The 24,464-nt window shown below is 35.4% G+C and overlaps 5 protein-coding genes and 1 non-coding gene across 13 annotated transcripts; 3 read left to right on the forward strand and 3 right to left on the reverse strand.

The window, feature by feature from the left end:
• The first annotated feature begins 3,064 nt into the window (after positions 1 to 3,064).
• On the forward strand, positions 3,065 to 7,246 carry LOC102625135 (protein NPGR1). Of its 5 annotated transcripts, none has more exons than XM_025096276.2 (7): positions 3,065 to 3,333; positions 3,429 to 3,535; positions 3,920 to 4,181; positions 4,287 to 4,560; positions 4,855 to 6,086; positions 6,324 to 6,471; positions 6,614 to 7,246. In XM_025096276.2, exons 3-7 carry the CDS (start codon positions 3,981 to 3,983, stop codon positions 6,922 to 6,924), a joined length of 2,166 nt encoding a protein of 721 aa, XP_024952044.2. In that variant the 5' UTR covers positions 3,065 to 3,333; positions 3,429 to 3,535; positions 3,920 to 3,980; the 3' UTR covers positions 6,925 to 7,246. The 5 variants fall into 5 exon arrangements, with proteins under 5 accessions (XP_024952044.2, XP_006472302.2, XP_006472300.2 ...); XM_006472239.4 differs by having other exon boundaries at positions 3,429 to 3,511; XM_006472237.4 differs by having other exon boundaries at positions 3,065 to 3,535.
• On the reverse strand, positions 7,219 to 9,481 carry LOC102626281 (hypothetical protein). 3 transcript variants are annotated; one of them, XM_052441487.1, is made up of 4 exons: positions 9,314 to 9,481; positions 8,703 to 8,808; positions 8,508 to 8,564; positions 7,219 to 7,624 (listed from the first exon to the last, which is right to left on the reverse strand). In XM_052441487.1, exons 1-3 carry the CDS (start codon positions 9,421 to 9,423, stop codon positions 8,550 to 8,552), a joined length of 231 nt encoding a protein of 76 aa, XP_052297447.1. In that variant the 5' UTR covers positions 9,424 to 9,481; the 3' UTR covers positions 7,219 to 7,624; positions 8,508 to 8,549. The 3 variants fall into 3 exon arrangements, with proteins under 3 accessions (XP_052297447.1, XP_015384182.2, XP_015384181.2); XM_015528696.3 differs by lacking the exon at positions 7,219 to 7,624 and adding an exon at positions 7,805 to 7,994; XM_015528695.3 differs by lacking the exon at positions 7,219 to 7,624 and adding an exon at positions 7,805 to 8,021.
• A 94-nt stretch (positions 9,482 to 9,575) lies between these two features.
• On the forward strand, positions 9,576 to 12,335 carry LOC102625793 (uncharacterized). Of its 2 annotated transcripts, none has more exons than XM_006472240.4 (5): positions 9,576 to 10,445; positions 10,528 to 10,666; positions 11,496 to 11,655; positions 11,790 to 12,010; positions 12,119 to 12,335. In XM_006472240.4, the coding sequence occupies exons 1-4, from the start codon at positions 9,929 to 9,931 to the stop codon at positions 11,997 to 11,999; spliced, it is 1,026 nt and encodes a 341-aa protein (XP_006472303.2). In that variant the 5' UTR covers positions 9,576 to 9,928; the 3' UTR covers positions 12,000 to 12,010; positions 12,119 to 12,335. The 2 variants fall into 2 exon arrangements, with proteins under 2 accessions (XP_006472303.2, XP_006472304.2); XM_006472241.4 differs by having other exon boundaries at positions 9,579 to 10,445; positions 11,790 to 11,987.
• Positions 12,336 to 15,176: 2,841 nt separating this feature from the next.
• Positions 15,177 to 16,448, reverse strand: LOC102626963 (hypothetical protein). The gene has a single exon (XM_006472242.4). It carries the CDS (start codon positions 16,228 to 16,230, stop codon positions 15,460 to 15,462), a length of 771 nt encoding a protein of 256 aa, XP_006472305.2. The 5' UTR covers positions 16,231 to 16,448; the 3' UTR covers positions 15,177 to 15,459.
• A 5,221-nt stretch (positions 16,449 to 21,669) lies between these two features.
• TRNAP-UGG (transfer RNA proline (anticodon UGG)) lies at positions 21,670 to 21,741 on the reverse strand. The gene has a single exon. It is a non-coding gene; the product is annotated as a tRNA-Pro (tRNA).
• A 928-nt stretch (positions 21,742 to 22,669) lies between these two features.
• Positions 22,670 to 24,404, forward strand: LOC102627245 (LIM domain-containing protein WLIM1). Its single transcript, XM_006472243.4, has 5 exons — positions 22,670 to 23,011; positions 23,363 to 23,459; positions 23,556 to 23,599; positions 23,685 to 23,774; positions 23,895 to 24,404. The coding sequence occupies exons 1-5, from the start codon at positions 22,871 to 22,873 to the stop codon at positions 24,120 to 24,122; spliced, it is 600 nt and encodes a 199-aa protein (XP_006472306.1). The 5' UTR covers positions 22,670 to 22,870; the 3' UTR covers positions 24,123 to 24,404.
• The last annotated feature ends 60 nt before the right edge of the window (positions 24,405 to 24,464 follow it).

Below are 24,464 nucleotides of genomic sequence, written 5' to 3' on the forward strand. Positions count from 1 at the left end.
TCAAAAGAGATGGAGGAGGCTTTGATGGAGAATCAAAGCAAGTTGAGCGTTGCTCTTGATGTGATGCACGAATGCTTTGAGCCCATTAAAGATGTTCTAACTGAAAGGGATCTCGTTGAAGACGTTATCTTCAATCGAAGATCGGATTTGAACCGTCTAAACTTTCAGGGATTCTACACGATTCTTTTGGAGAGGAACGAAGAAGTGATCTCTGTGCGGAGGTTCCACTCGTTGCTACTAGAATGAAGCACCGCAGACTCGGTATGTGTCGTGTTCTGATGAATGAACTTGAAAAGCTTCTAATTGAACTAGGAGTAGAGAGATTGGTACTACCTGCAGTCCCTGGCGTAGTTGATACGTGGACTAATAAATTTGGCTTTTCCAAGATGACGGAGTCTGAGAGACTGCAGTACTCAGATTATACTTTCTTGGATTTTCAAGATACCACCATGTGCCAGAAGCTTTTGAGGAAGGTGCCTTTATCAGCACTGGAATCGTTGCTTCCCTGGAAGCAGCGATGAAACGCAATTGTAGTAGTTTCTGTTTTTAGCACGTTGAGATTAGCTGAATTGTAAACAAAGAGTTGATAGATTGTTTTTTTCTTTTTGAGCAAATAGTCGGCATGGAAGTGTTGATGAACCCAACAGGAAGACATATTAGAGTTGAATGAACAGCAAATTTTTGAGAGAGAGAGAGAGAGAGAATGGGCTATTGTATGCGTCAGTTTGTAGGCCTATGTTTGGCCCGTTTTACAAGGCTATTTGAGCCCAACATACAATTTGGATGAGAATACATAGTCATCACTTCACTGTTTTAATTAAGGTATGAAATCACTCCTTTTAATGTAAACAAACATGTAAATAAAGATGTAGTTGTTAACTTCTTATGGTTTTAGTCATTTGTTAATATAGAACGTCCATGTCATCTCATTTGGTGGGATATCAATTATCATTATTTCCAAAACTTTATTATTGCAAGGAAGTCAAGGAGTCGGGTCACCGTTGTGGAAAGATTATGGAAAATGTGAATGAGATAGAAGTTGCTTCACGATAATAAAGAATCTTGAAATTATGGAGCGGGAGTTGTACGAGGCAGGTGGGGGTTGCGGGTTTAGTCAACTATCAATTTCGATTAATGAAAATATATATAATTAAATAAATCATAGTAAATGTTAGGTAAAGAAAATTCAATATTTAAAATTAAAAAAAAAAAAAAGTAGCGAAGTGGGGGTTTGCCATGGGTCTCCAACAAAGCTGGCTCACTGTAAAGAAAAAGAAAAATACATAAACTACACACATACGACAACGAAAAATGTAAACACCATAACTGCGCTGCTCGGGGTACCACAAGAAGAATCTTTGGCAGCTAGCCAGCTAGCTTTGAGAGTGAGGCATAGGCTACATGCCTACATCACGTGATTCGTCCTGGTTTTACTTTTACCTCTGTATTGGCCGTTCTTTCCGGCCTCCCTAAATTCAGACATTTTTAGCATTTTTTTCATTTGCATTTAAAGCTTTTGTCATGAGTTCCCAGTTAATAATTGCTCTGCTCGATCGTGTTTCGATTTTGTTCTTGAACATTGTGCACGTGTGAACGTACAAACGTGATTATTAGTATTGCTGCCAAAAAAATTTTATGTAATGTAATTTTAACTGACCCAGATGAAATCATGAAAATGAAATTAGTCAAAAAGGTTACCGCCAATGATGTTAGTATGATCGATTGTGGTTTTTTTTTTTAGTTAAATCAATGCCTAGATTTGTGTGTCACTAGTAGCAGTATCTTTGTTCGTGGATATTTTAATATCTATTCCATCAGCAAATGTGGGATGCCATTAAACAATGAGTAATGATACAGTCACAAACTCTTGTATGAATTTATTTTGTACAAACTGACGTGGTATTAATTCATTGGTTGAATGAAAATATAAATTAATAAAAATAAATCATGTGGGCTAAGTGATATTTAATTCAACCAATTTTATCATGCCACATCAGTTTGTACAAAATAAATTTGTACAAGAGTTTGTGGCTGTATCATTACTTTTAAATAAGTTAGAGAAAAAAAAAAATTAAATCAGTTAATCACCACCTGCTAACCAGCCCTCTCACTGTCAGCCAATCACTGCTAATGTCAAGGCTTTTTCATAACCGGGTGGGTGCTTCTTTTGAATTCAAAATTGCGTTAAACTGTAGTGATTCGGGCGCCCTTTAATTTTGACCGTATGATTCGATCATACGATCCAATACTGTGGTTGCCCCGTACTCGGCCCTCAAATCAACCGTAATGCTAGGGCTCCTTTAAGATTATTTTTGGGAGGTGATTTTTAAAAAAAAAAATTTAATTTTAATATTTTAATTTTTTTAAAAAAACTCACTTTTAATAAAGTCATTTCATCTTACGGTAATTTTTAAAAGTAGCATATTTTAAAGAAGTAATTATTATTATTATTTTTGAGATAACAAAAATAAAATTAATAATATAAAATATTTATTATAATTATCAATTATTTTATATACATGTTTATAAATATGTAAATAAACTTTATTCAATATTTTATTTAATTCTATCATTTATATTTTTATAGATAGTTTAAGTGTAATATTTATTAAAGACAATCTCTATCTTACGTGCATGTAAGATAGGGGGATCTTTTATTAAATGGGAGCCCCTATATTACAATTAATATAACATACACACTCAACAACAACCACATAAATAATGGGCCCACATAATTTGTGTGGTTGTTGTTGAGTGTCTATGTTACATTAATTGTAACATAGCATTTGCCTTATTAAATACTTGTGATTGTTATTAGGATTTATAATATTTCTTAAAATAAAATTTGCTAAACATTCAACTAATTCTTTGTACAATTAATTATTTGTATATAGTATAATTAGTAATAATTATTTTAAAATCTATTGTATTACCATAATTGACCCTTAATGAACATGTCACTCTAATATAATGTCATAGATTTGAGCGACATTGTTCATATTATTTATTCAACAATAAAGAGCTACAGATAAAATGCCTGTGCGAAAAGCTTGCGAGTTGTATGACACTGACGCAGTGATGAGCGATAACCGATGACAGAACAGGGGTAAGTTGGGAATTTCAAAATCTCCATGGTGCAGGCCAGTGGGCGCCCAAATCGCTTTCGTTCATCTTAGTAGTTAGTAGTTAGTAGTGATGCATTTGCAATGTGCAAAACAAAACAACCAAACCAAATTTCAAAACGGAAAGAGAGCAAAACAAAACAACCAGGCGGGGGAGTAGCTCCTCGCTCATCAACCAATTCTACGATTAACAAAACAACAAAATGCCCATGTACGTAACGTCGTAATCAGATCTCTATATCTGCTTCTTTCCCTTTCATTATCAACTTTACTTACCATTTGAACAAAGCTGGGACTGGCTTTCAGAGTCACAGCCTCATGGCTTCTTCGCCCATCTCATTTTCTACAAATCGAAAGAATCGCGTCATTGTTTATTGCTTCGTCTTTTTGTAAGCCCAATGTTGCGTTTTCTTGTATGTCTCGCTTCTCTTACCCCTCTCTCTCGCATGTATTTATTTATTTGTTTTTTTATTCTCTTTTAAAAATGCTTGTCTTGTTCTTGTTTACTCTCTCTTTCCGACATGAGATGATTTTTGTTCTGTCGCTTCATTTTTATTTACTAAGCTTTATTGATGGTTTTGTTGGTTCTACGCAAGCTGCTATATAGGCAGATCTCCATTGTTTGTTTTGTACAGCTCATTTTTTAAATTGCATGGTACACTTAAATAAGTAAAGTTATTATTTGGTTTTCCTTTTCTTATTTAATCAATTCTTTATCATTAACTAACTATATAATGGGTATTGTTAGATATACTAGTTGAAAAATGATTTCAGGTTTTAATTTATTTGATTTATAGGTGCGGGAAGGCTGAAGCTGTCTCGTAATAGAAATTGAAAATAGCATTGGAGTTGGGGAAGATGTTGTGTGCTTGTTCAGGTGAGCAATTCAAATTCGAGGCCGAGGATGCACCACAGTCACCGGAGTCATTGGCCACTAGAGATTTCTCGGCCAGTGGCTTTTCTTCGAGAGCCACTGGAGATTGGGATTCCAAAGTTGATGATATTCAAGTGGATGAAGCTGAATCAACTCTCAAAGAAGCTCTCTCCTTAAACTATGAAGTGGGTTTGGGTGATTTATTGCTAATCATGATTAACTTCTTAATTAATTGCTTGTTATGTTTTGATAGCTGGTTTGTAAATGGTTTGAATTGAATTGAGTTTTAGGAAGCAAGGGCTTTGTTGGGGAGGCTCGAGTACCAGAGAGGGAATTATGATGCTGCACTTCAGGTATTCCAGGGTATTGATATTGTGAGTTTAACCCCTAGAATGACCAGAGCTGTTGTCGAGAGAACACGACCACTGCGAAAGCATCGTTCCAAGGGTGAGAAGGCTGATTCTGTGCCTCCTCCTGGTTTAATGTCATTGCACTCGATCAGCTTACTTCTGGAAGCAATCTTACTCAAGGCAAAATCATTGGAAGAACTCGGACATTGTAAAGGTATTACCTTCCCATCTTTTCACATTATGCACAGGAAATTGTTTATATGGAATTCAGTTTTCCAAGCCGTTTCTGTAGAAACTTTTGTAATGCATGACAATCTAGCTAAAAAAAATGTTTTCTTGATGAATGTTATTTGGACAATAATGTGATTAGACATAGTGGGTGGCACAAATTTTTGTAATTTTAGTGGTTTTTGTATAAAGCAATGATGGTCCTTATGGATGGGATTGCAATAGATTGGTATGTATATTTGCAAGTTCGATGTGCAACTGAAAATTTCTCTTTCATCAGAGGCTGCAAAGGAGTGCAAAATAATTCTGGACATAGTTGAATCAGGACTGCCTAATGGTATGCCTGAGGGTTTTGGAGAGGACTGCAAGTTGCAGGAGATGTTTCACAAAGCTCTAGAGTTGCTCCCACATCTGTGGATAAAGGCTGGCTTGCTTGAAGAAGCTATTATTGCATATCGTCGGGCTTTGGTGAAGCCATGGAATTTAGATCCAAAGAAAGTAGCAAGTGTACAGAGAGACTTGGCTGTTACGTTACTCTATGGTGGTGTTGAAGCAAGACTTCCTCCTGAATTGAAGGTATGGGGTCCAATTGCCCCTAAAGATAATGTTGAGGAGGCAATCCTATTGTTGTTAATACTCATGGAAAAAGTGGCGTCTAAGGAAATGGAGTGGGATGCAGAAATTATGGACCATCTGACTTATGCACTCTCAGTTACTGGACAGTTTGAATTACTAGCTGAGTATGTGGAGCAGGCCCTTCCGGGCATCTACAATCGAGCAGAGAGGTGGTACATTCTGGTTCTTTGTTACAGTGCTGCAGGGCAGAATGAAGCAGCCTTGAACCTGCTAAAGAAGTTGTTGTGTCATTCTGAGGCTAAGCGTAGACCGCACATCCCTTCGTTTCTGTTGGGTGCAAAATTGTGTTCCCTAGATCAAAAGAATGCTCGTGAAGGGATCAAGTTTGCCCGTGGAGTAATTCAATCCACTACTTCTCAAAAAGAGCATTTCCTGGCTGAAGCCTATAAATTCCTTGGCATTTGTTATGGAAATGTAGCAAGGAAGTCTATATCAGATACTGAAAGAGTTTTCTTCCAGAAGGAGGCCTTGGAATCTCTAAATTGTGCTTTTCTGAATGAGAGGGAGGATCCAGAGATGATGTATTACCTTGGGCTAGAACATGCTGTGCAGAGGAATGTGGAAGCGGCTTTTGACTATGCAATTATGTATTCTGACACAGTGGCTGGAAACTCAGGGAGAGGCTGGAAGCTATTAGCCCTCATATTGTCTGCAGACCAAAGGTTAAAGGATGCTCAGTCCATTGTTGATTTTTCTTTAGATGAGGCTGGGAGTATGGACCAATTGGAACTTCTTAGATTGAAAGCTGTGCTTCAAATTGCTCAGGAACAGCCCAAGCAAGCAATAGGAACCTACAGAATCTTGCTAGCTATGATTCAGGCACAAAGAGAGCTTCACTCCAAGAACTTCCATAAAACAAAATATATTACTTCAGAGGTGTGTATTCCTTGAAGGTTTCACATTACTCAATTAAAACATGCGAACTGCTTCAAACTGTTTTAACCTCTGGAAAAAGACATTTGTGATGATGTGATCTGACACATTGGTGTGATATGTAGTATACGTGACATCAATTGGTGAATGATCATAAAGATGCTCTGATGTGATTGATTCAACCGCCAAATCCTGAAAAATGGTTTTGTTTCCTGTTCTAAATTATTCTATCTTTTACAGGCACCAAGTGTGAAAAATTTGGAAATAGCAACTTGGCAAGATTTGGCAACTATTTACATGAAACTTGGGTCATTGCCTGATGCAGAGATTTGTACGGAAAAAGCCAAGTCAATCGAATTTTATTCACCCGGTAGTTGGCATACAACGGGTAAGTATCCTCTCTCTAAAGCAGTTCATGAATGTAAGAAAAACAATTTTTTTGCGTGAGAGTACCTTTGATCCATTTGATGTCTTATACCATGAAATTACATAAGTGTAACTTCTATTTGATTTCGATGACATTTTTCTAGGTATGTTGTTTGAAGCTCAATCACAATACAAGGAAGCTCTTGTCTCCTTCTCCATATCACTGGCAATAGAACCAGATTGCATTCCCAGTATCATTTCAACTGCTGAAATACTGATGAAACTTGGTCGCCAATCTATGCCTATAGCAAGAAGCTTTTTAATGAATGCATTACGATTAGAACCAACGAATCATGACGCCTGGATGAACCTTGGATTGATTTCAAAGATGGAGGGCTCATTACAGCAAGCAGCAGACTATTTTCAAGCGGCATATGAACTCAAACTGTCTGCTCCTGTTCAAAGCTTCGTTTGATGGATTTCCATATTTCTTAAGCAGATGACTACTGGAATAAGGGATCTTTGCCCATCTTCACCAACTGAGGCCGAGGGGCAGTGCTTGAGTTGGTTGCAACACAGAGAAGATGGGAGTCAAATAGCTGATTAATATGGCTTATTCCACTATTTTTTCAGTGAGATTCCTTAAAAAATGTATAGCAACACTTATGTTATGTAGTTGTGTCTATATCAAAGCGTAGTGTAGGTCATAGACTAGGAAAATGTTCAAGGATCTTGGAAATCTTCGAACATTGTATCAAGAAATTCAGAATTAATGAAATATTTTTGCATTATTGAAAGATTTCGTAATTTATCTGCACCTGCTCACGGAAGACAATTTATTTTATGGAGTTGAATAACACTGTTCCTGGCTTCCAAGAATTTTTCAGAAGAGGATCCCAACTTTGTCCTCCCAACGCGCGCCCAAACCTCCACTTTTTATTTTCTTTTTTCTTTTTTTCTTTTGGCACAAAACAGTTGTACTTCATACTATTACACTTCAACCTCCAGGAAAAAATCTTTTCTACGGCAAGAATTGTGGTACTAACAATGTATTGGAACAGATGTGAAAGATTCCTATCTGGAAATAGATTCACCATCAAAGGAGCCTTGCCTGAGGCCATTTAGCAATATTACAATGAAATCATATGTTTCTTGAAAGAATGAAGGCTCTCTACCTGCACGTTACCACAACTAATCTGCAGTTAGTAGTAAACAAACCAACTCACTCAAGTGGATCAATACAACAAGAAACACAGGCAATGTCATCAGCAGTGATTCACTAACCTCTTATCAAGTGAAACAGCACATGTAAACCACATCATTGAAACATACAGTTTGTTGTATGAAACAGCAGAGGAGCAAAACATAAAGCTATATTTTTTTAATTTATTATCTTTTTTCCACAATCATAATTACAAAAGAAGAATAATTACACAGGAAAATCTAAATGATGCTAAACAGACTGAAAAGTTACTGGCCATCCGCTTCTCTCACAGCATAGAAATCAGCTCAATCGATCAGGACTCCATGTGTAGAAAACAACACCTGGAAATAAGCGAGGGGAACTGATTTCTGGAACCACAGACATTCTGAGTCAATGCTGAGTAAAAAGAACTATTTTTTTCTTTTTGGGTTAAAGATTAATTTAAAAAAAAAAAAGTAAAACTGTTTACAGAAACATGTTAGCTTGACATTTGCTCCAATAAATAGCTGGTTTTCCAATGTTCCTCTCAGTAAGAAACAATAGACACTGGCTCTCAAATGCTCTCACTAAGCGACACTAGACACAATGAAACATCTTTTAAGAAGCAAAGGTCACGCAAACAACTCCAAAGTAATAATGTTTTAGTTGCAGTACAGTTTATCTCCTTTTTTGTTCATGTGAATCCTTGAGAATAGACATAATCAAATTCCTCTAAATGAGAATTATGTTCTAATTAATGATGTACATCGATAGAAAAGAGATAAAGTACTTGATGCATGAGAGACAGGTTAAAGATATGGTTTATTTCATAGCAGGAATTTATTTCCATATTCGAAGGCGGCAAATTCACTCACTTGAAAATAGACAGATGTAGTAAACAGACAAGTAGCATGTCATCAGTTCATTTGCCACTGCACCCAAAGCACAAAACACATAAATGTTAAACAAGCATGGTACATCTAAGAAGGAGAAATGGTTAAAGGACAAATTTTGCTTGCACATCCAAAGCAATAAAAATTGGCATTTCAAACAGAGGGGAAAAGGAGAACCTTTAGAACTGGTTCGCCTTTGTTAGTATTAGCAGATTGCTTTGCCATCGCTTCCATCTGTGCACGAGCAGCTCTTCCGGCGGCAGACTTTTCAAACTGCTCTTGCCTGCAATAATTGCCAAAACATAAGTACGGATTGATCTATAGAGAAACCTCTATGCAACTATGTAGATGACTTGTTCTGATTCATCGAGAAAGCTTCTCAGTAAGATTTTAGATGATACTTCGACATAGAAGTACAAGGTTCATTTATGCTTTGGGCTACATAAGAAGGGAGAAAAAATAGTAAATTTGAAAGAGCATCGGCAAGTAAATTTCAAAACCTGACTTTCAAAACCTGACACCCATTAAGTAGTAGAAAAAGTGAAAATCTTGATTTAGATATAGCTAGTCAAACAGAGATTAGTTTATTTTTTGTTATAAAGCAGAGGTTTATTCAATTCAACTTCGATGTGCCTATAACGGGAACTGTTTCCATCATAATACATGATCGATACATATATCATGCAATTCAATAACAGTTAATGAAGTTAAACGGCTAAACGAAAAACAAGAATCAAATTATTATTATTGTTGTTGTTGTAAGTAAAAGAGGGGAAAGAAAGGAATACCGATTTTGGGCGGCCTCAGCAGCCCTGGCTCGAGCCTCTGCAGAAGCCAATCTCTCTTGTTCCTTCCTCTGCTGCTTGTTTCCCCCATCGAAGCAATCAAAGCATCCCATTTTTTTCTCCCCTTTCGACTTGGGATATTATGTTTTGTTGTGACTGCCTATCTATAAATACCCGATTTTGGATTACAGTGTACGCGCTTTCAGTTTCTGATTCATTTTCAGCTTGCCACGTCATTAGTTGGGCGTAGAGGACGAAGCAGTAAACCAAATGGGACATAATTGTAAGAAAAATGAAACGACAACGTTTGTTGAATATCTACAATTTTCTCCTAAATTCCGGGATCATTTTATGATTTGGCGCCATATTGATTTTCCGAAAGCAGCAATCTTTTCGAACACCTTCCTAAAGATCAAAAACGTTATCGGAAATTTCCTTCGGCACGGGAGGGAATTGGATCTGAAGGAACAAGCTTTTAGCTTCGCATGCAGGGGATATTTTGGTAATTGACAGCGATTTTTTTTTTATACAATTAAAAAGTAACCCCAATTATTTACCTGCAGAAACTGAAAGCAAAACCCTAACAAAATCCGATCGAAACCAAAAGCAAAATACAAAATGCGACCGTTAGATTCACTCCCTCCAACCGAAGCCCTAGAAATCGAGAACGGCCTGAAACTGGTCCCGCGCATGAAGCTCACACTCACGATCAACCCTGCGACTCCCTCTGCCACAAAACCGATAGATGAGTGGCAGCTAAAGCGAGCTCTAACAGACTTCCTGAAGACTTCCCTCTCCGTCCCCATCACCGTCCCCGAAGAGGACCTCGAGATCAGACGGTTCAGAGACCTCAAGAAACGCAAGCGCGACGACCCCGTCGCACACGGCAATCTCTTCATTCGCGACTTTGAATTTCTACATAAAACCCGTAGAAAAAACGCAGATGAAGAAACAGATCTGAAGGTCCTAGAAAAGCAGCTGTCAGACTGGAAAAAATATATTGTTGAAAAAATGGATGGAATTGAGTTAAATCTTGAAGGAGTTAAGTACAAATTAAGTGTTGTCATTCCGATTGCTGATGATTTTGAAAAGATGAGGAAAGATTGGGAGGAGTTTTACGCTTTTGGGAACCGAGGTTTGTGATTAATTTGTTTAATTTGATTGTTTATTTCGTATTTGTACGTGCAATAATACTTTTAATTTTTTCCCTTTTTAAGGTTATTCAAGGGGGAAGCAAGAGCCAGATACCATAGTAATTAAAGGAGTACCTTCGAGGTGGTTTGCAGAGCCGAGAGTTTCTTCGAAGCCTTCAATGCTGGTTACACATACTGTTTTTTCGACATTTGGAAAGATAAGGTGTGTGTGTGTTGCTGTGGTTTTGTTGCTGTTTATCTAATTTGGACTGGGGTTGATGTGCTTTGAGTTAAAAGGAAAGAATAGTGATTCAAAGTTTGGTTCGTTGTTAATTATTGCAACGGGTTTATGCCTTTTGGAAAAGTTAAAAGATTTTGCATGGAAAATGTAGGACGAACCATTTTTAGAGGATTATAAGCTGTAAGATGTTGAACTCTACATGGATGCCGATATTAGTTTTGTGATTTTGGTTTTAGATTTGGGGTTGAAATCTTTGGTAGATTTCTGAGTATTGAATTGCATTAAGTTTTTGTCTTTTTCCCCCTCTAGGAAATAATGGATATACTTTTCTACTTCGGTGAACATTATGTATGTCAATTATCAATTTAGTTTTCAAGCTGTGATGCAGTCTCATTCCTCTATACTTGACCTACGCAGCTGGATAGCGATATATTTGCATAACTTGCAATAATTAAAATTGAAATATATTCCTTGAAGGTTTCTTCTTAGGATGTGTGTCTAAATCCTCATTCTGTGGTTGAATGGTTTGAGTAGTTTTGATGCTATTCATTTCACTTTGTTAGTTTTCACAACTCAAAAAGCACAGAGAAAATCATCTGACTCATAAAGTTTTTACTTTGCTATTGAAAACAATGGCTTTGTCATAATCGAATATTTCTGTTCATACTATGGCACCTTTACCATATTTCAGCTGCTCTGTGTGTGCACACATTTCGCTTCTCAGAAGACTGTGTTGCTGACATTAGAATTTGGTGTGATATAATCTGATTGCTTATCATCCTTGTGGTTTCGTTTAACTCATAATCAATAGGAATCTTAATGTTGCTGAGGACGATGATCCAGGTAAGGATGCAGATGAGGATGGAGGGGACATAATTTCTGGCCTCCACTGCAAGATTGTTGTCCAGTTTGAGAAATACAGGGAATTCTATAATACTCTCAAGGTGTTATGTGGGCGCTCAATGCAAAAGGTGGGAAGTAGGTTTTTCTGTTTATAGAAATAGTTGCTCATTATATGCCTCTAACTTTGAGTTGCATGCGAGAGCTGTCTGGTTCATTGTTATATTGTTTTTTTGTGATGATTGACACAACTGCTATTTTGCAGCAAGGTTCACAATTGAAAGCTGATTACGAGGTAACTTGGGACAAGGATGGCTTTTTCTGGGACTCAAGAAACCAGGCAGAAGAAAAAAGTAACAGGATGCCACTAAAGACAGCCAGACAATACAGAAGTGAAACTTCCAGACATGAAGTTTATAATTCACAGTTGGCTGCCGATCATACTCGCAGAAAGAGGTTCAAGGTAAAAGACTGAGTAATATCTTGGTTAGTGGCTACTATGTTGATCTTTTTCTGTTACTTATTGACCTTGCAGATTGTGACCATTAAGGGAGATTAATATTTGAAATGATGGAATTGATCCATTTGCAACAGGAATGAAGGATCGTGATGCACATTTTGGAAGAATTCTTCTGTTTTGGCAAGGATTCTCGCTTCTCAGTCAGTTTTGGTTTCATAATCAAAGGACTGGCTTATGTTCTTTTTAGATCTTATGCTTCCAATTAGTACCGATTTGGTACTGTATTTCATCCTTTTATGTTGCACAAATAGTTCATTTTGAACACTCCAATGCAGCTGCCTTCTTGCTCCATCTCCTCGTTGTGCTTGGCTTGTTTTTAGTTGTTTCGGTCAGCCTACTTCACGGAATTTCAGAGACAAATTCTGAGAAAAGTTAACAAAGAAGCTTGCACATTCTTTCAAAGTGGTACTTTGTATTACAAGTACTAACAGTCGCCAAAAGAGGTCCTACACATTGTTATACAGATTTTGCATTTTCAAAGGATACGGCATTCGCATCCGATATCAACTTGTGGTAAGTCTAAGAAAGGAACTTAAATCAAAATACTTACTAGCATGAAAATGCATCTATACAAAAATTTATCCTGTGACAGTTGAGTGAAATCTAACCCATAACCCATAAAATAATCTGATCAATGGGCGGCAACGTTAACAATGTCGTATCCATAGGTAGGGATGGCAAAAATCCCTACGGGGACAGAGATCTTTGGGAATTTTTCCTATCCGGGGAGGATATGTGGATAATTTTATACTCAATTTCTTATTCGGGGAAGGGACGAGGATGAGGTGCAATCTTCATTCCCTACCCATTTCTCCATTTCCTTATATTAACTTTTAATTTTGATTTTATTTTTTAGAATTATTAATAAATGAATAATGAAATTTAAATTATAAAATATTAAATATTAGTACAAATAATAAATATCAAAATATTTCTACAAATCTGTTATAAAAATTTCGAGCTTACTTAACAAGTTGTAGTCCTAAATTACTATTTGACCAGACTTTATTTTAAATTATGAGTCATATTGCTTATGTTATTTTTATTGTTTTAGATTTGAAATCTGATACCATTTTTTAATTTGTCACATTCCTTGAGGAAGAACAGGAGGAGCATGAGGTGTAAGAGTAAACGTTTTTATTAAAAATATTAATTTTAGTATCTATACCAATTTCATTTATTTCATTATTGATATAAAAGTAATTTCTTTTTATTATAGGATTATGAAGATTGACGAAGATAATTATTCTGATGATTTGTATTTTGTAGTGTGATCTTTGTAATGGGATTAATGTTAGTGTAAGATATATTGTCAAGTCTTACGTTGGTTTAAATTTTTATTTTAATATGATTAAATCAAGTTAAAAAATTAAAAACGTATCAGTTATTCGGGAATCAAGAACCCCTCGGAGATTCCCTCTTATTATTCGGGAAGGGGACGAGGATCCTCTCAAATAATTCTGATGGGGTCGGGGAGAGAATGAGGATATATGGAGAATATCGGGGATGGGTGCGAGGATCGACATCCCCGCACCCCTCCCCTCCCCATTGCCATCCTTATCCATAGGCATAGCCGTCTCTGGCCAAATTAAATAACCCATGTCAACAAAAACTTGATGTTTCCTTTCAATTGAGAGAGAATTTGAAGTACAAGCAAAAGAATAAACATACCAAGCAAAGTCTTACATTAAACTTCACGATGATGGTATTTTATTTTGGATCTGATTCTGAGCCTCAAATTTCGGGTCAACCATTTGGCTTGGCTAGGCTAGGAAAGGCAATCCCACATAATCAGCATAACATGTGTTAAGCAGATAACACCGTGTCTTCAATCTTCTTTCCGCAGGTGAGCAAATATTCAGACTTGTTTACGCAGGCTTCTATATGCCTCAGCCCCACCATGCCTCTCGTAAACATAAACATCAAATTACAGACAATCTATTATAATATACTAATAGATAAGCCACTAAAAAATTTTGTGATTACTAAAGAGAACACTTGTACAAAAAGGTTAAATATCTTTACACATGATGAATAAGAAAGTCACCCTCCATCACTGCAGTTGACCCTATAAGTCTATTTAGTTAATCAAATCACTACGTTATTAATCTTGAATTAGTTTTTTTTTAACGGTGGAATAGAGATCTAATCTAACGCAATTATCCAGTAGATTCAATTTTTGATGGATTAATTTATATATATATATATATATATATAATTATTATAAGAAAATCATATTTATTTATTTTAAGATAAAACACAAATTATATCCACACACAGAATAATAAATAATAATAAAAATTCATTATATCTTTTAATTTACAAAAGATGTTTAAAGCGGTTATCACTTATCAGACTCTTATAAGAGAAATTGATGACCATAGTGCTGAAGTGAAGTGGCACTGTGGCAGCAATCCGACGATGCCCAGATTTGACGGGAGATTTTTTTTTTTTTTTTGAAGTTTGTTATACAGAGATATTATTGATATTATATCAGACATTACAATTAATATTTACAATCATACTATATAATTGGGAGCACCATCATACATTGACACACTAAAATATATGTCCAGATATTTTAAATTCTCTTCGAGGGGTGTCTGCTCCACTCACATTTCATAAGGGAGAGACTGTCTCCACTCAATTAATTGATAATTAAGAAAAAACTAAAACTAACCTCCATAATACGCATATGAAAACTCAAGCCATTACACTCAATATTATAAGTGAAGGCTTCTCCTATTGGAGCAAAGGCCTATTAGTAGATTTGACGGGAGATTGATTTCATTCATCACCGCTCATTTACGAGCCTTTTAACAAGCAACAGCTCTTTAACTAGAAAGGTCGTGGTCATAGCAGGTCATTTATTAGCCTTTTATCTTCTAGAAGGTCACCCTATTTATCGTGACTTGGCAGTTGGCAATCCAGGAGAATTTCTCTGCACGATCTTTCTAATAAATAGTCAAATCAACCCCATCTAGATCATCAGCAGATTCACATGTCTTGAGAATGAATTTTCCACAATTATTTATCCTCTAATAAAAAATAAACATAAATTTCTGAACTATTCATTTTAACAATGAATAATCAGCTAACATTACTGCAATTGGGATTTAACTAGGCCTTACAAAACCGCAAAAATCAAAATGCCATTACAAAAATAAGTTACAAGACATGACATATTGACATGGGGTTGCCTGTTGTTGCTGTATTACACCAGCTAACTCAACCCACATAAAATTACTTGTAATAATTTACATTGATCAACATGTCAAGAAGACATAACAGGACTGAGATTGAATTTTCCAACCTAACCGTCCTTGTAATAAACCCAAAAAAAAAAGAAGAGAAAATTACATCTTGACAACCTGCAAAATAAAAAAAGGAGGATCATCTTCTGCTAATCATTTCATCACCAGCTTTTCTTGTGACCATGTTTCTTGAGAGGCCCAGAATGACTAATATTTGTAGTCTTATGAGCAGAAGCCACCATCTTGTTGTCACTCTGTATTCGTAAATATTCTTTCTTCTTCATAGGCCTTCTAATTACATTTGGATTTGACGGTGCCTTGCTCTGCAGTGTTGGAACGATGTACCACCCAATAGATGTGCACAGAATTGCAAATGATCTCCCAAAGAACACCAGAAACAACAAAATCAACACTATTACTGCCGGCAAATAATAACAAGGCTGCCTCCAATGACCCAGCTTAAATATATCACTCCAAGAAAAAGAAAAGCTCCAGCTCCTCTTCATCTTCTTCTTCTTCTCGTTACTGCTATTATGATCTGACTGATTGCCTTGCTTATTCTCCAGAGATGAAATTGAAGACTGTAGCGGAAACTTGTCCTTCAATTGATTTGAGTCTTGCTTTCTTGGGGGGCTTTGGCTTTGGTTGATATTGTTGATGTTATTGTCTTGCTGCTGCTTGTCCGTTTTCTTCACCTTGACCACAATCGGAACACAATCATCCGAATCTTTGTACACAAAACGAACAAGAGATATTTCATCTGGGTTCACTCGTGAATAAATCTTCTGCTTTTTCTCTTCAAGCTCAGCTAAAAGTGCAGAGAACTTGTCTAGCCCGCTTGTGGCATATGGGTTCTTGCTATGGCTGCTGCTTCGACTTGAAAAGCTGTTTCTTCTTGATGATCTTCGAGGCGTTGAAGGCTCCATCTTCATCTGAATTGAAGTCAATATTAGGCTTTGTTTTTTTTTTTATTCTCGGCTATGGTTACAGAAGAATTCTCATTTCTGAACAGGGCATGAATTTATATAATATGGAAACGGCTAAACACACACCACCATAAATATTTAAATAACATAGTGTCTGCTGTGAAGACCAAATCCTAGCAAACTTGGTCAAAATTATTAAGCTATAATTCGCAGAAGCTTCCAAGGAAATGGAGTTCGGTGTCGTTAAATTTGACTTCTTGAAGCCGGAGTTACAGAAGGTTAAAGATTATCATTACCCTTGAGAAAGAAATTAAGGGCAAACAAATAATTTTTTTTTGAAAGGGTCTTTCATAATTATCAATTTATCATCGTCGTCGCCATCACCAATATAATAGTAAAACTGGATTGAATTAAAATAATAGGATGTGATGCAGAGATGCTCATTTTCCTATGAAATTCATTCATAATCATTGACTAACTATCTTCTAGATGAAACATCAGAACATGATTATCTGAGCTGCGAAAGTTGAAAAGGAAATATGGGAATTTAATAATCAACGGATGATCAAAGCATCAAATTCAAGGAAAGATTTAGCTATATGTACTTTGGCAGGAATTGATTATCTCGTTCCATTATAATGATTTGCAATGTTTTATGAAAACGGTAACATCTGCTCATGCTTTCTATAATTGACGATAACATCAAAGACTGAAGACATTAATAAATCTTGTTGCTGATAACAACTCCTCATCAAATCATATTTGAATAAAGTGTTTGATACGGGAATTTTTAAGAGACAGAAAGCGGAGTTTATCTTTAAGACTCTGACCTGCCGACGTGTTAGATTAGATGGAGTTAAAAAAGTTTAATCATCTTAATGAAGGCTAGGCGTTTGCATCTAGCATTTGATTGGGTACATACCATCAGGTAAACGGAGATTTAGGATTTGTTATAAAAGTTTAATCATCTTAAGATTTTATTTATTCTACATTTTCAATTTCTTAGCCAATAACCATGAATCGGCTCGCTTCATGAATGAATTGTGATTCTTCTTAATAACATTTGTTCAAAGTGATTGTTGCTTTTGGTTTAAGTGATATTATTGTCTCGAATAAGTTTGCATGAAAATGCACTTGGAAAAACGTGGAATATGGGTAGATTTTTTTTTTTTTTTTTTATGATTTTGACAGTGGAAGTAGTTTTTCGAGTTACGTACTGTTTGAGATTGCGGTTTAATCATTATAAATTGTTTATTTCATAAATTTTTATAAAAAAAATATTTGATAATTTTTTTAAAAATTGATTATTTCTTAAGTTTATTCATTTTAACAATTTTTGAAAACAGGTAGAAGTTCTTTTTATAAGTTGTTTATCTGGTAAACCACCACATCTTTTTTTAAATTAATATTTTATTTTTAATATTTTAATAAAAAGATAATTATATCTTATTTTTCTATAAATTTTTAAATAAATAAAAGAAATTTTAAACATATATCTATTTTAATCTTTATATAATAAAAAAAACTCTTTTATAATAAATTTTACTAAACACGTGAACTTGATTTTTGAACTCATAAATACTATAACAATATAATTTACTAAATACCAAGCTACTATAACGATATAATTTACCGAAATCTAAAGTAGCCTTTAGTCTTGTAGACTTTTAGGTCGTACTAGAAATATATCATGGGTAACCTTAAATTTTAATATATTTATAAATTATAACTAAAAAAATCGTGGAAGAAAAATTTATGGTATTAATATTACATAACGTTAGCGATGCAATCAATCAACGGAATTGGACAAATTCTTTTTGTCTTTTCTTATCAAAATAACTTGTGGAAAGTGTTAAGTTCGAAATATCTGTTAGAAGATGACAAAATTGTTTCAGGTAATAATAATAATATCTTCAAGGAATTTTAAGTGTAAATTTCCAGGAGAAAGAAAGTTTTATTCAACAATTTTGTACCAGCAACTTCTATACGTATCCAAAGCAGTGACAATAAATATACTCCAAGTATTTAATTAGTCTTTTCTTAACAAAAATAAAAAAATAATTGCGCCCATAGAATTGGTTTAAGTAGTTTTCAAATAATTTTTTTTAAATAATCTATATTGTCTTTTTCAGAAAATAAACTTGAAGCGATTCAGATTTTGAAGAGACATGAATGTAAAGTATAATTTTAAAAAATTAAATATCTCAATAATGAAAGTGAGAAACAATGAGATCTTATGCCCGTGTTTGGATTTTGAAAATGGCAGCGGAGGAATAGAAAAGAGAAAGAAGAAAAATGAGGGCAAAAGAAAGTTTATCTTAATTTCATATAATTGGTTTGACATGAAATTTATCTCCTTTCCTTTTTTTTTTTTTTTCTCCTCATCTCCTCCTTCTCTCTTCTCTTCCATGCTTTTATTTCCTCAAATGGATCATATCATTATGTCATTCTTTCATTAGATAATAATAATAATGATGATGATAATAATAATAAGGCGCCGTGTAATAAAAAGTTTGAAAAACGGAGGAGCAGAGCATAGCAATTTTATTTTTATAGGAGGAAACGAGAAAAATGTGCTACAAGCGAAAAGGGAAACAAATAAATAATGGAAAAGCTCAACTGCTCAAGCCCAAGGCCCGAAGCCAAGAGCCGAGCGGCTTACGATTAAAGTATTGGATAATCATTTTCATTCAAAATTTCAAATCAAATCACAGCGTCTGTTTCTTTTTAATATACGTTTGGGTTTGGTCGCAAAGACAATGACCGAATGACGTGCATTGAGCTAAAACGCGTTCACAGTCACACGCCACATCAAATTCAAAACGTTTCGAAATTTGGGTAATAATGTATATAGATGACGCAGTATTGCCTCTACAATAGAACTGGTCCGTTTTACTTTTCGTGAAGGAAAAGAATTGCCATGGTCACAACTCTCAGATCCTATATTAAATACTTATATTTAATTTTATTGACTTTCTGTCTTGATTTTTTTAATTTAATTATTGTAAATATACAACGTACCAACCAATACGTGTAATTCCAAGCAAAACAATGTGCCACAGAGGAATTAGAATAGAAGCTTTGAAATCAATCATGGGCAGAGCTGCTGAGTTTTACAAATTCAATGATGTTTTTTAAATACCCTCCACAGAGTCAGAGAGAGCAGGCCTTAATTAAGCATCAAACTTATTCGACAACTCTTCAAATGAGAATCCCTTCGTCATATTTGGACCGTAAAAGCTGAATTTCTCAGTGGAGACAACTTGAAATTGGTAGTGATCGTACCCTAACTACTCTCATCCTTTTGCGTCCTTTCTACACTTGATAGTATAATATGCATGCATCCCTTGACCGGCAACCGCAGATTAGATGAAATCAACTGCACTGCAGTGGCCTGAATATATGTAAGGTTGTACAAAAAATTGACCAGATCATTGTCTTCTATTACACACATACACACAGCGACTGTTATGTGTTTCCCTTTCTGCTTCCTAGCTGCAGCACTGTATGTCCTTGGAACATGACTGAATGCAGATACACACACAGACACACACATACATAGATAATATATGTAAGGGGTTCATATTAAAGTTAAAAATGAGTTAAAAGATAAAATAACACATATTGAATACGTTACAAGACAAAACATATTGTATTAGAATTTTTAGTTTCTTATCTTTTGATTTGTTCCCGACTTTAATATAGTCAAGGGTTTTGATTGGAATATATGGTTAGGGATCCTGAAACGAACAAGTTAAAAGACTATAAAAAAATTTTAATACAGTATATTTTTTCTTATAATGTATTGACGTTTATATATATATATTTTTAAATAACACATAATTGAATATATTACAAGACAAAATATATTGTATTAAAATTTTCGTTTTCTTATCTTTTGATTTGTTCCTGACTTTAATATAATCAGGGGTCTTGATTGTAATATATAGTTAGAAATCCTGAAACGAACAAGTTAAAAGATAAAAAAAAATTAATATAATATATTTTTTCTTATAATGTATTAAAGTTTTTTTTTAACTTATTCTAAACTTTAATAAGATCGTGAATCTTAAATTGAAAACACATAATGAGGGTAGGTCTGACATCTCCCACCAAATTACATCTCAGGAAACATAACTGTAAAGAAATGTCAATACAAAATGCACGATCCATGAATTCTCCATGTTCTGTTCATTTCAGCTGATGTTTGCCCCCACAATCGTGCGTGAAATGTCTATTATGCCCCTATTAATTTAATTATCCGCAGCAACCACCCATGTTCTTCAACGACTAAAGTTTGCTACTAAATATATTATTTGCTTATATGAAAATCAATAAAATACAAATTCATATATATTCAATAAATGTAAATACACACTATGAATTTAAAGTCAAGGCCAAACGGGATCTATCCAAGGCACTGCTCAGCATCTACATCTAGTAATAGCTATCGCAGGAATTGAGAATCAATTAACATATAAACAACTGAAAATGTACATTCAAGCTCGCAAACATTTAACATGAACAATAATATGCTCGTTTCCAGTTTTATATATGTGCTTTTTACATTCTACATCCAGTTTGCTTCGTCAAGAGGTAATCTCCTATGTCAAGCTTATTTCCTCCGCTGACAGAAACTAAGCTGCTCTTGTAACTAAAAGCATCTCCATGGTACACATCAACGTGAAGATTTTTAATTTCTTTGGTAAAAAGATTGTACCAGCATAACATTCCATCTTCCCCTTCCATGATAAGCTCATCATCGTTCCCAAGATATTACTTTAACCTTGGATCGGTAATCGTAAATATTCTGTTTTCACGTTCCATCAACACTAGAAAGTCATCCACGAGCCATATCTCAAAGGAACCTCTATCACGCAAAACAAGCACGAGAGAATCATTCAACGTTATTGCTACTATATATATATATATATGTTGTAATCGAGCTGGAAGCTTTATTAGTGTAAAGCATATCTTTATTTTTTGTTTTGTCTAATGGCCCTTTAAATTGACTTGAATGTTTGGATGGCAACTCCCTCGGAGGAGTTTAAAGTGATAATGTTATGGTGATTTAACGTGACTATCACCATCATCATCAATGAATTTCCCATACTTATGGGGTGGATGTTTCTTTCTTTCTTGAAGCAAAGCATTTTCATACTTCCAAGGGTCAGTACAGTCTTTGAAGATGGGCATTAACTAGATGGAGTGCATGCAGTTAAATGTATTGAAAAAGGAACCAACTGATAATTGAACAGTCGTAGAGGTAAGAGGTAAGAGGTAAGCATACCTTGTGGTCCAGTAAGTCTGATATATGCCAGCATTATTGGCGTCAAAATGAAGATAAGTATGCCTGAAATTGGATCCTATTTGGATAAATATTCCGTACAGTACACAAACGCTAGGGACTCCGATCGTACAGACAAAAAAAAAAAGCTGCAAGCGGGGGCATTCCGAGAATCGAACTCGGGACCTCTCGCACCCAAAGCGAGAATCATACCACTAGACCAAATGCCCGCTTGATAGCATTTTAATTGTAAACTAATTAATATTATGTTTAATGAAATTAACCAAAGAACGAGGCAAGTGGTCCAACAACACATCTAATGCAGCAGCACAAGTATGCTTGATGATGATTTGGGTCAGTTGGTGGTTCCATTTGACTAGTTTGTGCCTTTGTGCACATGGTTCAAGATTGGATGCATCATTGCATTATATTATGCTTAACTGGAATGTTCACATGGGATAAAGGGGGAAATGAATGATTGTTTTAAGATCACAGCAGTGTCACAGGGCGTGGGAGGTGGGACTAATTTCACTTCGGCATCAAACATCTCCTGGTTAACTGGCCTGACCCCCGGTAACTTCTAGTCTAAGAAAATTGGTGGGACAAAACCCCATCACATCTCAATTCTCCTTGTCCAGTTTGCCATGCTTGCATATGCATGTAAGAAAATATCTCACATTCCAATTCTATTATTGATTCAAAAGATGATTGAATAATTGATATAACAATTACTATTAATGATTGTCTAAGATTAACAGTAGTCCTCCTGCTTAGAAATGAAGAAAACCCAAAGAGGAGAAAAACAGACACAAATCTTAGAGAAGAAAGTCGCCCAAAGCAAAAGCCTTCTTTGCATTAAGAAAATGATTGATTTTTTTTGCAGTAGAGATGCGTTGAATATAGTATGGAACATATCAGGTACGGTGCCAGAATGAGTTCACAAAACAATCAAAGATATTTGTGTGAATGGTCCCCATTCTTTCTTGGTGCATAACAACAAGACAAATAAGATGTTTTCCAAGTGGACAGAATATACATGTAATTCAATTTAGATTATTACTAAATTAAACAAGACTTGAAATTTACTGTGATTTTATTCACAACCACTAATTTGAGAAGAGACAAAAAGCGGGGGAAAAAAAATCAGAGTGAGAAGGGTGGGTTGTTCGGTGGACAAAATTAAATGATTCACAAACTTTAATCATCTACAGACAACTCTGCTTTCTTTTGGTCTCCGCAATCCCCTCCCCTGCAACTCACATTTCCTTATCTTCTCCTCTTGCTATTTCTTGCTATTAGAATTTAGTTGCATTTTTTCTGTTAGCAGAGTTGAGAATTCATCAAAAACAAATTAATATTATGGCAGCAGCATTTGCAGGGACACAACAGAAATGCATGGCTTGTGACAAGACTGTGTATCTGGTTGATAAGCTAACAGCTGACAATCGTATCTATCATAAAGCCTGCTTCAGATGCCACCACTGCAAAGGAACCCTCAAGGCATTTATTAATTTTGATCCTTTATTTTTTATTTTCATTACATCCATTTTGCCATTGATGAATGACTTAGGCCTCCTTGTAAGATTCTGCGGTTACCAGACGTGTCTAAACTAAGTGATCTGAGGATTGCGTCCTAGTTTTAGTAAGATTTAATTTTCATTCTTATAACTGATGGTTCCAGCCTGTCATTTTAATTAATCTCAATTAGGAGATGTCCATTTCCTCTCAGATCTTTGATATCAAATGTGAGCTGATTGCAAATTTACGGCTGAGGATCAGATTGTACTTGTGCAATTGCTTATCTGCTTTCTTCAATTTTTATTGACAAGTAGATCTATCTTTTGCTTGCAGCTTGGCAACTACAATTCTTTTGAGGGAGTTCTATACTGCAGGCCACACTTTGATCAACTATTTAAGAGAACCGGCAGTCTTGACAAAAGCTTTGAAGGTACCACAGGCAGAAACCAGAACAGCAAATTATATTTCCTCTTTCTCTTGGTGGCTCAATCTGATGTATTCCTATTCACTTGTATTATCTTTCCAGGGACACCAAAGATTGCAAAGCCAGAGAAACCCATTGATGGCGAGGTATTTCTTGAATTATTGATGCTATATATAAAACGTGCGTATCTAGTACCTCCCATGGATCTTGATCACTAGCTGCTTTGAACAGAAACCTAATGTCGCTAAAGTTTCAACTATGTTTGGTGGAACCAGAGAAAAGTGTGTTGGCTGTAAGAACACTGTCTATCCAACGGAGAAGGTAACGATTTGAATCTTCAACTTTTCAACAATTTCCAATTTATTTTAGCAAGCATAACTTTATAAGCACACATTCTCTATATACTCTGCCTCTAACGTTTTAAGATTTGTCGGCCAAAAGGTTTCGGTTAATGGCACTCCTTATCACAAGAGCTGCTTCAAATGCAGTCATGGAGGTTGTGTGATTAGCCCATCCAACTACATTGCACATGAGGGCAGACTCTATTGCAAACATCACCATAATCAACTCATCAAAGAAAAAGGTAATCTGAGCCAGCTTGAGGGCGAGCATGAGAAAACTTCAGTGAATGCGAATGAGAGGGTCAATGGAAAGCAAGTTGATGCATAAATATTATCTGCTCTGCTGCAATGCCTGTGTTTTGATCCCATTATCTTCCCACTAATTCGCCTGCATTCCAAATGCCTCCTCCGTGCTTAGTTACAAGACATTACTTCTTCGTATTTTTAATTGAATTTGTGTGGGTTTTTGTTTATTATGTTCAGATGCAATGTGGATGCTGAATTGAGATGCCAAGACCTGTTTGATTCTCAGTATATGCTGTGTTGAGATGTGATGGTGTAATTTTGACATTTTGGGAACCCTTATTGCACTTTTTTGACGCCGCTCCTATATCTATCTCCCAGTGATGATAATATTATGGCACGGTCAACTTCAAGGGAAAAAAAAAAG

This window comes from Citrus sinensis, chromosome 5, assembly GCF_022201045.2.
Source record: "Citrus sinensis cultivar Valencia sweet orange chromosome 5, DVS_A1.0, whole genome shotgun sequence".
NCBI classification, from domain to species: Eukaryota; Viridiplantae; Streptophyta; class Magnoliopsida; order Sapindales; family Rutaceae; genus Citrus; species Citrus sinensis.

Bases quoted from the DNA above. Each gene is read 5' to 3' on its own strand.
- LOC102626281 (XM_052441487.1), bottom strand. From the start codon at position 9,423: ATGGGATGCTTTGATTGCTTCGATGGGGGAAACAAGCAGCAGAGGAAG. The intron at 8,809-9,313 runs GTATTCCTTTCT...CAATTATTGCAG, and splicing joins GCTGAGGCCGCCCAAAATCG to GCAAGAGCAGTTTGAAAAGT.
- LOC102627245 (XM_006472243.4), top strand. From the start codon at position 22,871: ATGGCAGCAGCATTTGCAGGGACACAACAGAAATGCATGGCTTGTGAC. The intron at 23,012-23,362 runs GCATTTATTAAT...TTTTGCTTGCAG, and splicing joins ACTGCAAAGGAACCCTCAAG to CTTGGCAACTACAATTCTTT. The intron at 23,600-23,684 runs GTATTTCTTGAA...TGCTTTGAACAG, and splicing joins AGAAACCCATTGATGGCGAG to AAACCTAATGTCGCTAAAGT.
- LOC102626963 (XM_006472242.4), bottom strand. From the start codon at position 16,230: ATGAAGATGGAGCCTTCAACGCCTCGAAGATCATCAAGAAGAAACAGC.
- LOC102625135 (XM_006472237.4), top strand. From the start codon at position 3,981: ATGTTGTGTGCTTGTTCAGGTGAGCAATTCAAATTCGAGGCCGAGGAT. The intron at 4,182-4,286 runs GTGGGTTTGGGT...ATTGAGTTTTAG, and splicing joins CTCTCTCCTTAAACTATGAA to GAAGCAAGGGCTTTGTTGGG. The intron at 4,561-4,854 runs GTATTACCTTCC...CTCTTTCATCAG, and splicing joins AGAACTCGGACATTGTAAAG to AGGCTGCAAAGGAGTGCAAA.
- LOC102625793 (XM_006472240.4), top strand. From the start codon at position 9,929: ATGCGACCGTTAGATTCACTCCCTCCAACCGAAGCCCTAGAAATCGAG. The intron at 10,446-10,527 runs GTTTGTGATTAA...TCCCTTTTTAAG, and splicing joins TTACGCTTTTGGGAACCGAG to GTTATTCAAGGGGGAAGCAA. The intron at 11,656-11,789 runs GTGGGAAGTAGG...GCTATTTTGCAG, and splicing joins GTGGGCGCTCAATGCAAAAG to CAAGGTTCACAATTGAAAGC.